At 26.5% G+C, this 12,911-nt stretch overlaps 1 protein-coding gene across 5 annotated transcripts in view; it reads left to right on the top strand.

Annotated features, from left to right (window-relative positions):
• LOC134836148 (syntaxin-binding protein 5) overlaps positions 1-12,911 on the top strand; it is a 111,187-nt gene that overhangs the window by 67,261 nt on the left and 31,015 nt on the right. For all 5 annotated transcript variants that reach the window (XM_063851387.1, XM_063851386.1, XM_063851384.1 and 2 more), the window contains exon 3: positions 7,109-7,432. In XM_063851387.1, the coding sequence (XP_063707457.1) occupies positions 7,109-7,432 (324 nt within the window). The remainder of the gene's footprint in view (positions 1-7,108; positions 7,433-12,911) is intronic.

The following is a 12,911-nucleotide window of genomic DNA, read 5'->3' as shown; positions in this document are numbered from 1 at the left end:
AAAAATAAACAATAAATTGCAAAATGAAATTTTTCATGCCTCATAATCCGTAGAAAAAGAAAAAAATTCAGAAAAAATACAGCAGTTGATTAACTTTGCTCGTTTCAGTAAATGCAACGAGATTTTGTGAGAAAAGGCAAGTCTATCGAGAAAAGCGGGATTATAGCTAAAAAAGTACTTTGCCTTGTTATGTAACTAACTATCGTATATAGAAAACGACAAGTACGGGACGATAATGTAGCAAATGGATTAGGATTTGTAACGAGATATTGCAAGTTGGTGCTGGAAATGCATTTTGACGTTAAATTAATAACGTTAGGGATTACCAAAAAAAAAATTTTTTTTTCTATTTTTGGAAAAAGAAATTTTTTTTAGAGAAAAAAAAGGTTTTAAATTGCCATAAAATTAAATTTTTCAAATTTTTTGACAGCTGTCATGTTTTTTAAATGTCAAATTTGACGTTAAATTTTTGAAGGTTAAAATTTTAAACATCACCGTTGAATTTTAGAAGATTTTAAGAATCTTAGTTGAGACATTTATGGGAAAAAAATTATTATAACTTACGATTTTTAGCTTTTTTTTAAGTGAGGAGTATTAAATTGTGAAAAAAATTTCAAGAGGAGTACGAAATTGTGAAGTGAGGAGTACCAAAATGTAAAATTAATATTTTTTAATTCTATTTAATTAACTTTTGTGAGAATGACAAAGTCTGTTAAGTCAGAAGGAGTAATAAATTGTAAAAATTTAAAAAAAAAGAGGAGTACAAAATTGTGAAACGAGGAGTAAAAAATGGTAAAATTTAGTATATTTCATGAAAAATAAAGTCTATTTTATCAAAAAAAGAAGAATTTCGCAACAAAAAATAAAAATGACACACTTTAAGTCCATTCAAGGCACATCAAATCGTTATCCTCCTATCTTAATGCTATGTTTTTCTAACGCTGGATGATGGATAGTCAACATTACATAGCTTAGAACGAATATTTTTCTATAATATTTTCCGTAAACGAGATATTTTTGTAACAACTTACCTTCTGTTTGCCTGCCTCCTCATACATTTTCAATCAATATATAAATAAAGGCTCACTTAATCCCCAAGTCGAGAATCCATCGGAGTATTAAATGTACCCGAAATACAAAAAGTATTTCAAATATTTTTCTAGTTTATCTCGTTTTTGAACATTGTTAACTGCCTCGACGTTACGAAATCGGTCACTTGTTCTGTTTTAGTTTTTTTACACAAAAAAATTCGGATGATGAAAAATAACTCAACTAGGTTTTATTATTTCATAGCAGGAGCAAGAACAACGCAAAATAATAATAATACGAGAATTTTTGCCATTCATAGTTTATTATTATCATCCTGTCTCGTGCATTCATTCAATCGTCATCATCATCATCCACTGCAGCGAAATGTTGCATCATATATTTATGAAAAATACTACATTGTTGATGTTATTTTATGTGATCAAACATTGCGATCGTATCACTGCGAACGATTGGAGCAAATAAACATTTGAAAAATGCAATCATGTGAGGCATACGACTGAGAGCAAGTGACTGAATAAAAATAACAAGCAATGAAAAATAACTTTTTATCTAATAACATGTCGTTGTCGTTCTACTCTACGACGTTGCACTACTATTGATATGATGATTTTATGGTTTATTTGAATTATTTTGTCGTTCCGATTGGCTCGTGGCATGGCGTCGTCGTCGATTGTCGTTTAGCGACACCTTGGCGACAAAACAATCGTTTTTCTCATTTTTTTCAAAGAAAACTTTAAGTTTCGAATTCATGAAGTTTATAGATAAAACTAAAATTTACAGAAAAACTACAAATTTCACTTTTCTGTACTCCTCGTAAAAAATGTTTACTTTTAATACTCCTCAAGAGGCAAAAAACTGCCTTAATTGACTCTTTCAGCTAAACTTTAACTTTTTTGTACTCCTCAATTCTCATTTTTCAACTCCTCTTGAAAATTTTCACATTTTTATTCTCCTCACAACTCGTAAAAGTACTATTGATGAGCTAAAATTGACATAATGCAAATTTTTTTTAACAAATTTTAATTTTTCACATTTTAGTACTCCTCATTTCACATTTTTCGCACATTTTCATACTCCTCCTGAAAATAATTTGATTTTATACTCTTCATGACTTGAAAACTGCCTTAAAAGTTGAAAAAATTTTCCCGCCAAAATTTTATTGTTTTATTTTTTTCCTTCACAATTTCGTACTCCTCTTGAAATTGTTTACATTTTCATACTCCTCATAACTCATAAAAGTACCTGAAATGCGTATTTTGACATAAGCCAGAAAAATTTCCCGCCAAAAATTAATTATTTCACTTTTTTGTACTCCTCAATTCACATTTTCTTACTCCTCATGAGAAAACTTGAGCCAATCGATGAAAAATCATTAAAAATGCATCAAAAGTGTATCTAATTCGTGTCTCAGCCTCAGATTAATTAATTTTCAATTAAGTTTATATATTTCAAATCCGAAAGAGACCGGAGCAAAGTCCTGTCATGACTGCAATTAAATTGTAATGAGCATTTTATGTTATGTGTCATGTAAAGTTTTGTAAATGTTTTCCATTTAATTTGTCATCAAAGCTGATATGTTGCTTGAAAACATGTTGCATGCTCGAATGCACGTCAGACGCACTTACACATCAACATTTAACTTTTTATCGAGACAACGAACGAAATTTTGCATTATCCTTGCGAGCGGCGGCACAACCAAGGCAACGTTCAGCACTAAAAGCATCAGAAATATTTTGTGTTGACGAATTATTTCTGTGAGTGGCATGAATATTTTCCTGAATTTGTTGCAGAAAAATAAGTTTTAAGAGGATTTTCATAATTTTTTTTTATATTTTTTTACCTTTACAAGTGCCGTCGTTGTTGACAATAGTCGGCGCAGTTCGTTGCTAAGCAGTTTATCAATTGGTATGTTGTCCAAACGAGCGACGGCACGAGAAAAAGTAGCGAAAATATCAACAAAATTATGTTTTTCGTGCATTTTTTAAAAAATGATTTAATTTTTTGCAAATCCGCACTTTCGATTCGTGCCCGTTTGCGATCTTGAAATGGAATTAACGAGAAAGTACGTGGCATTTTTGACATAAAACTCTGAGGAAACTTTAATTTTTTTTTTCAAAAAGAAATCTCTGAAAGTGGATCTTTTGTCCGTCATTACAACTCAAAAGTGTACTTGACATGTAATTTTCATGAAAAAAAAATTAAAATTGTAAATAAATGGATTCAGTCATTCATGATGTTTGCTTTGTGCTTTTGACTCGAGACAGGTACAAATCACCTGAGTCGAGACAATGGCAACTTTTAATGCGGGTAAAATGTGAAAAACACACAGACCGAGATTAACTCAAAAACTTTTCCAATTGCCTCGTTCTGTGTGGGGGTTGTTAATGACTCGCACACAGAGAGAAAAATTTTAATGGGCTCCCACGCATCAAAAATTCACGTATCTGCAATTTTGCTCTTCTTCAGTTTTAATGGATCCAGAAAAATTAATAAAATTCATAAATAAAGGACCAGGCGTCGCCATCCCTTGTTTGCATTTTTTATTACGTACAGAATCCCATAAAGCGAATCTGTTTAAAAATATCCCATTTTACGATTAGATTTTTCGTCCCAGTGCATATTTTAAGTTCTTATAGTATTATACACTCAAAATTTGCCCCAGTTGACATTCTAACATGATTTTACCAATGCAAATTTAAGATTTTCAACCCAATGCATATTTAAAAATTTTTATCCAATGCACATTCAAAAATTTTGACCCAATGAACATTCAAAATTTTTTACCTAAAACACATTAAAAAATTTTGCCCAGTTCACGTTTTAAAATTTTTACCCAATACACATTCAAAAATTTTGACCCAATGCATATTTGAAAATTTTTGCCCAAAATTTTGACCCAATTTTTACACATTTAAAAATTTTTCAAAAATTTTGACCCAATGCATATTTAAAAATTTTTACCTAAAACACATTAAAAAATTTCGCCCCAGTTCACATTGTAAAATTTTTATCACAATTCACATTAAATACTTTCGTCCCAATGCAAATTTTTTTTTGCTTTACAGGGATTCGTTATATAAAATTATATGTAAAAAAATAAAAAAAATCCATTATTGTAAAAAAAAATCCCAAGGAGGGCGACATACATATTTAAAACAACTTTGACTGACATTTTTCGATCCAATTATACGAAAATTGTGATTGACATGATATAAGAGAAAATTTGTAATATAGGACAAAATGTGAAGGAAGAAGCACATGTGCTTCAATTCCCATCAATGTTTCTTCAGTTTTTTTTATATTTTTCGGTTACATTTATAATTGAAAGCTTCAGGGCCTTCTTTTTACAAAAAAAAAAAAAAAATAAAAATATTTTTTGCATGTCCATTTCCATGCCATGGTGAGCGTCATATTTCATAACTTTTACCTTACTCCGACCAATTTTCTGTTTTTGCCAGTTCGAGCTTAATTGAAGCATTAAATTAGCTTTTCAATTCGCAATAAAATCATTTACAATTGACTGCATGTTTTGTTCATTTTTTGGTCGACGTACAAAACGGAAAACACAAACTGGATCGAAAAATACACAAAATCCCGAATAAATATACATAAATCGTAATTAATTTGTTTATCTCTCAAGTTTTGAGTCGCATCAACAACAAACTCTACTATTTTTTGCTTCTCATGGGATTTTTGTGTGTATCACAAAATGGAAAATAAAATAGTTTGACACACAATTGTTGTTTACAGATTTCGTAGCTGCAACGCGTTCTCGAGACGAGCGACGTAAACAACGTGATCCATTTCAAAATGTCGCAAAATTTTCAATCTGGGTAAAAAAGCGGTCGAGTATAGGTCATGATGATGTTCTGTATTTGCATAATTTGATTTCGAAATTCAACTCTCATTTCTAATCTTTTTCTCTCCCTTTTTTCCTTTTATTTCTCCAGATAGCGGACTCTATTAGCATTTAACACGACGACGTCACGGACGACGAAAATGACGAAGGTAAGGAAAAAATTAAACTTTCTTTATTCACATTTAAAAGGCCGTCGCCATTGCGCAAAATGAGCACATTAATTAAACTTTGTAATCATCTTTGAAAAAAAAAACGAGAGAAAATGAGGAAAATCGAGAGAAATTTTCCCATTTTTTCTTTATTTATTTAATAACGGAGAAAATATAATAAAAATATAAAAACTTCCTTCTTTAGAAATATATATTGCTGTTTATTTTTAATGGCAATAATAACAACAAACATCATTAAGAAGTAAGCTCTATCGTTAAAAAATTTATTTTTTTCATTAGTTGTATCAATATTTATCATTCAAATTATTACAATGCAAGAAAGGTTCGTAAATGACTTTATTAAATAAATAAATGGGATTTTACGAGAAAATTTAACAGTTTTTATTAAATTAAAAATTACGCTATGATTTTTTTTGACATTAAATGAATAAATAAATAACATTCAAAAACTGGTTTTAAAATTATATTTTCATGCATACAAAATTTATTATATTTAAAAAAAATAATTTTTTAAAAAATTCATACCTATAAAAATTTAATTTAATTTTAATTTTAAAAAATTATTTTTTTTTTAAATTCATATAAAACATTTTTAATTTTTTAAATTCATATTATTTTAAAATTTTTCTCAAATTTAATAAAAAAAAGTTTTTATTTAGTTAAAATATTATTTATTGAATGAAAATTGTTATTGAATAAAATTTTAAATTATTTTTTATAAATATTTAATTAATTATTTATTAAATAAAATTTAAAAAAATAATAAAAAAAATAATTTTATATTAAAATATTTTTTTTATTAATATTTTTTAAATTTAAATATTTATTAAAATTTTTTATTTCTCAAAAAACATTAAAAACATTTTTTAATGAAATTTTTAAACTTAAAATTTATATAAATAATTATTTTATTTAAAAAAAAATTAATTAAGCAAATATTATTAATTTTAATATTATTTCATTAAATAAAGAAATAATTTAAAAAATTAAATTCTAAAAAATTTTGTATTTAAATTAAATTTATTAAAAAATATATATATTTTTTTTTGATAAACTTAAAAATTTTTAAATTAATTTTTATTTAATGAAAATTATTAATTTTCTCACAAAATTACCCAAAAAATAAAATAAATAAATGCCAGACACCTCCATCCATTCATCTCTATATAAATAAAAATATTTATCCATGAAACATGTTTTAATATTACTGTCGTTTAAAATATTAATGGTTCATTAGGCACCAGACTCTTCGTGCCTTTAAATTATTATTAATTTTGCGCAGAAATGAATTTAATGTCGAGAAGATATTTCTTCATTATTTTATTACATGAAAAAGGTGCTCATCTCCCATTTTGCACTTTGTACGTGAGGTAAGTACTCATAATTTTTCATGCTAAAACAGAATTCCTCAAGACATCGATATCTTATTGAAAAAAATTATTCGCGCGACAAACGAACAAAAACGGCGCGAATCATTAATTAACTTTTACTTATCGCACTTTGAAGATAACAGAGGAGAAAAAAAAGTTCTTTGCAGGTCCCGAACATTAATAATATTGTTATTTTCATGCATGAATGGAAGTTTAGAGCGAGAAAAAAAGTCACCTGGGGAACCGTTTTTATTATTATTTTCTTTGTTCATTTCACAGGCAACTTTTTAATGATTCCGAACAATTTTCGTGAAACAAAAGGACGGCGAGAGATGGAAACAAAACGTTTGGAACATCAATTAAACCATCAAAAGGTAAAATTGAATTAAGTCGTCGTTCGTCTTGTTTATCGGCTGTAACTCGTCCATAGAGAGGCAACGACGACGGAAAAAGGGAGAAACTTGATGATGATAATGACGATGATGTAATAAAATTGACTAATTTAATTTCATCTTTTTTTTCTCTTTCTGTTGTAATTTCATTTTTTTCTTCATTTTCAAAGGCAAAAAATATTTTCTGCAACGCAAACTTTCAAATTTACAAAAAAAATCGAATCCTTAACTCGTCAAATATCCGTTTTTGCAATTTTTTTCTCACAGATTAGGGAAGCCCGGAGTCGATGCGCACGTAAGACACGACGGAGATCCGCCCCAAGCTGTCGTTCTCATCCGTTTTCTCGTGAACGAGGGGCAACTCGTTACCGCAACTGCCGACGACACAATCCATCTGTGGAACTTCAAGCAAAAAAGTCCAGTTATAGTACAAAGTTTAAAGTTTCAGCGGGAACGCATCACATTTCTGCACTTGGCGGTCGGCAGCAAATGGCTGTATGTGGGCACGGAAAAAGGCAATATTCACGTTGTAAATACGGAGGCATTCTCCCTTAGTGGTTACATTATTAATTGGAACAAAACGATAGATCTGTAAGTATGAAACAGCAAAAACGGGGGAATTGTACTCGATGGATTTTTATTTTTCAAACATGAAATTGCTCGAAGGAGATGAATTTCTGAATAGAAATTTTTTGTTAATGGCTCCAATTAAGCTTTTACAAGATTTGCACAAACGTTTTGTTGGATTTTTGTTCCATGTTGATGACTTTTGTTCTGCATTTCACAATAATTGTTACAAATTTTAGTCTCAGAGTCGTTTTCTCTTCGTTATTTGATCGAAAATTTAATAAAAAAATTAAAATTTAGAATTAAATTGAGATTTTTAAAAATTTTTTGAAAATGAGAGTTTTTTTTAGCTAAAGTTTTATAAAAAAAACAAGAAAAATAATTTTCAAAATTAAAAAAAAAATTAAATTTAAAAAATTTGTCTTAAATATTTGAAAACTAAAAAAAAAATTTTATAAAAAATTAAATTTTGATTAAAAAAAAAACTTTCATGAAAGTTTTTTTTTAATTCTCAAAATCTTAAGTCACGTCTTTTCTTAAAATATTTTAAAAATAAAAAAAATAAATTTACAAAAAATTAAGTTTTCATAAAAAAAATTATAATATCATAAAAAAATTATTTTAATAAGAGTTGTATTTTTTTATAAAAATTTATTTGTACTTTTTTTTAAATTATTTTTTTATATAATTTTTTTATGAAAATTTACTTTTTTATAACAGTTTAATTTTTTTTTAATTTTAAAAACATTTTAGACAAACCTTTTTTTAATTTTGGAAAATAAAATACAATTTTAAAAATTGTAAATTAAAATTATTATTTATAAATTAAATTTTAATTAAAAATAAAAATAAATTTCAAAATAAAATATTTTTAAAAAATTTATATTTTTTAATCTTTTTATAAAAAATTATTTTTAATTTAATTTAAATTTTTTATATAAAAATTTTGTTATTTTTTAATAAATTTCAAAATTTAATTTTTTTATGAGAATTTTTACTTATATTAATTATATTTTTTGTTTCCAAATATTTAAATCAATTTTTTCATAATTTTATTTATTTTTTTTATTTAAAAAATTCTTTTTCTAAATTTTAATGCAAAGTTTTTGCTTTTTGTCAAAATAACGCATTAATACTTTAAAAATTGAACTTCTGTCAAAAAATTGAAACACTTTATATAAAAAAATATTTAAAAAAAATCATTTTACAATAAAATCTTGAAAAATTTGTTCAAAAATCAAATTTTCTGTTGAAAAATAATTCATGCTCGTTATTCGATTAACTTTCAAACGAAAATTTTAATTCAACAAACCATTAAATTCGTGAGAATTCATCAAATTTCAAGCTTTTGCGACAAAATCTCTTTAATTAATCTGCCAGACAAAACTTGAACTTGAGACAAACCACATGAAAATCATGGGAATTGCACAATTTTCTCTCGGTAAGTGGTCTGCCACACACACTTTTGCTGTTTGTCTAATTGTCGAAATAATTTGCTCCTCATCTCTGCTTGAATTGCTTCTTAATTCCGTTGCACGCCTTATCGCTGGCCACAACTTTGCAAAAAGTCGCAAAAACAACACTTTACCAAGGGGCGATAATCTTTTACACATTCATACTTTTATTGACACGAGTGAAGCCATTCCGCTTTATGGTTATTGTCTTTGTATTATAGTGCCATAATCCGACCACACACACACTATTTTGTCGTTTTTTAGCCTCTTTTTCGGGTGCTGTCAGCAACTATCGCCAGATGAGGCCATTTTGATGGGAAGAAACGTTGCTGCTGGCTAAAATACATCAAATTACGGCGTTATTTATAAATATGTCTTGATATTGTGTCTCTCGAGAGAACACGTACGTACCGCAAAAGGAAGGTTTGCCTCCTGGATTGTTTGTGGTCGGGTAACCAAACGTTCCGCAATTTATCGGCAATTCGATATCGGCTGGATTTTGATTTAATTTCGACATGAATTCATTTAATTACGCTCCGAAATTGTCCCTGGGAGGCGGAGACAAGTCAAGCTAACCACTTGAATGCAATTACAGGGTCGAATAAACGCACGACGGATATTCTCTCTCGTTTTCCATTCGAAATCACGCACTGTAAACAGCAATTAGTTTTACATTTCGAGCACTTTATTCGGTCTCATCATCCATTATTATTTGCATAGGTGCACAAATTAAATACTCTTCTCCGCACTTCTTGTCGTTTTGTGCGGGAATGCTAATTAAAAATGCTTCATAATGTCTCGTAAATGGACTTTGCATGTGCAGCGACACAAAAAATCATCACTTACCTGCATCTCTGGGCACAGCAATTGTTCGGCACAAAGAAACACGTCGTAAGGTCAGAGCAAATTTACATAAATTTACTGTTTTTCTGTGTAATTGTGCAGCCAAGCATTAATTTTAGTGAATCTGTTCCGCTCAATTGTGCACCAACTAACAATTCTGGCCAAATGTAATTGGATTTGATGGGCGGCAGGATGTGTGACGTGATGACAAAAAGTGATTTTAATGAATATTTTGATTTCTTCGATTTATTTTTTTAGCTTAAATAGAATAAATTAGGGTTCTGACGTGAAATATTTTTCATCAGCAAAAATTTTTTTTTGCATTTTTAATTTTTTAAAATAATATAAAATTAAAAAAAATATAAATTAAAAAAATTAAAATTAAAAATTAAAGTAAAATAAAATAGAATTAAAATTTAAAAAATTATAAAAAAAAAATACAAAAATATTTTTTTAAAATTGATTTTCAAAATAATAAATTAAAAAATAATTTCATAAAAAAATAATAGTCAAAAAAAATATTTAAAATAAATTAATTAAATACGAATTTTATTTTAAAAAATTCTATAAATTGAAAGTTGTTTCAAAAATTTTTTAGAATTAAGAAAAAACAAAAAAAAATACATTTTTGATAACATTTCATATTTTTTCTTTAATTTTATTTAATTAAAAAATTAAATTATTTAATTAAAAAATTAAATTAAAATTAAATTAATTTTAATTAAAAAATAAGTAAAAAAACACTTATTTTTTTATATTAATTGAACTATAAAAAAAATAAATTTCGGAATGATTTTTGACTTAAAATTACAAGAATTTTTTTTTCTACTTTTAAATGAATTTTTGTTAAATTTTTTTATAAAATATTAAGTTGTAGAATTAAATTTCATTTTCCAAGTGTCTTTTTGGCAATCTCGATACAACCATGCATCAAGAGTTGTATTAACTAATGCAGTTTTTGACGTATCCATGATATTGGGATTGTGCAGCATTGCACACAGGCGACAAAAGTACCATCCGAAACCTTCAACACTTTCTCCAGTTCCGCGCCAACTGAAATACGAATTGTACAAGTTGTCATCTTGATCGAGAAGTTGCAAATATGCCCCGAGATGCGCCACAGAATCGAAATCATCGACATGAACGAAAGACCGTTCCGGCAAAAGATTGCGACATTCTTCGGGACGAGGTCCCATCACGATCGGCAAAACTTTATAATTGAACGTTTTGAAAGTTTTTTCTGTGACGTAATCGCCACAATTTGCATTTTCGAAAGCCAAGTAGAATTTGTAGTCAGTTTCGAGCATTTTGAGACAAGAATCGTCTTTCGGACAATTTAAATTTTGATCGCTGCATTTCCCGTAGATATCGACAGGCAAATATTTTCGCAATTCTTTTGCAATTTCCATTCGTTTATTGAAAGGATTGCAATTCGAGACAAACCAGGCGATTTTTTTCGTTTTTCCTGCGGCGAAATTCTCAGTTTGTTCAAGTTGTCTGACTCGATCGTCATAATGAACCCATTTTCCGTAAGGACATGGAATGTCGCTGTCATGTCGATATGTTGAGATCCATTCAAAGTCGCCGATAATGTCTTTCCCAAAATGTTCTTTGGCATAAAAAGGACCTTCAAGTTCGAAAATTAAACGAATTTGATGAGGATGACTTTTTGGCATGGATGGGTGACCTTTGTACATGACAAGATCCGCAGTAGAAGGCTCGTTGTTATCTATTTTGCACGAAAAAACGGGACAAGACTTGAACAATTCAGTGCCATTGGAATAAAAACCTTTCCAGAATCCCAATTCTCCGATTCCTTGAACTATACTGATCTTCTTGTACTTTTCAAGAGGAAGATTTTTTGCGTAATTCTCGTAATTTTGAGGCATATACAAAAGCTGATTCACTATTCGATCACTTGTAGGATCTTCTTTTGGAAAAAGTTTTAATTTTGTGACATCAACTTCTTTTGTCAAATTCTTTTTGTTGAAATAAAATAATTTGAAAGTTTTTATTTTGGAATTTTTCACATTTTTTTCTGGTTTGGATGGTTTTTGAGGTATATTGACACATGAAAATGTCAAAAATATTAACACAAACAACGAAAAAAACAATTTTTTTCTCATATTTTGGAATTTGAACTTTTTTGAATTTTTCAGAGAAGCACTATTTTTTGAAATTTTTTCATATTTGACTGTTTTACTTTCAAACATTTGTGATGTTTACAATACTTAAATTCAGAAGCAACTGAGTATCAATAGGAGTCACATGTTGTTTTTGTTTTTAAATACTATTTATTTTTCACATCTGTTTCGATTTTTTGACTCGTGTTATTATCATATTTTTATTATACTTAAAAAAATTTTAAAAATCAAATAATAATTGTAATACGTAATAATTGATGAAAACAATGAGTCATTTAGGTGAAATATAAAAAAATGTACAAAAATTATTTTTTATATTTATAAATCAATTTAATAAATTATTTAATTATTTGTTTTATTATTTTTTAAATTTCCATGAAAATTAATATTTAAAATTAATATATTGAAAAAAAAAATTTAATTTCATTTTATTTTTTTTTATCATAATTTAGTTAATTTTTTATTTAAATAATTAAAAATTAAATAAAATTAATTAAGAAAATAAGCTAAATTTAAATAAAAATTAAATTTAATAATTTAATTTATTATTAAATTTAATTTACTTTCATCAAAATAATTAATAATAAAAATAAAATTAAATTAATTATTAATTAAATTAAATGAAAATAATTTAACAATTATTACTTAAAATAAATATTAAAATTTTAATTATTTAATAAATTTAACTTGATTTGATAAAAAATAATTTTAATATGATTTAGTTTTTAATTAATTTAAATAATTAAATTATTATAATTTACTTAAATTAATTTAATATAATTTGATAAAAATAATTTTAATTTATTGATAATTATTTTAAATAATAATTAATTAATTTAACTTTTAATTATTTAAATTGAATTTTAAAAAATATTTTAATTATTTGTTTAATATTTAATTTATTAATAGTTAAAAATTAAATTAAAACTAAAAATTAATTGAATTAAGATAATTAAAAAAAAATTAATCCAATTAAAATTATTTTATCAAATTTTTAATTATTAAATAAATTAATATAAATTTATAAAAAATTAAAAATTTTCAGTTAAAGTTAAAAAAAAA

This window comes from Culicoides brevitarsis, chromosome 3, assembly GCF_036172545.1.
Source record: "Culicoides brevitarsis isolate CSIRO-B50_1 chromosome 3, AGI_CSIRO_Cbre_v1, whole genome shotgun sequence".
NCBI classification, from domain to species: Eukaryota; Metazoa; Arthropoda; class Insecta; order Diptera; family Ceratopogonidae; genus Culicoides; species Culicoides brevitarsis.
The sequence above is the reverse complement of the archived record's forward strand: the minus strand, read 5'-3'. Positions and strand labels throughout refer to the sequence as shown.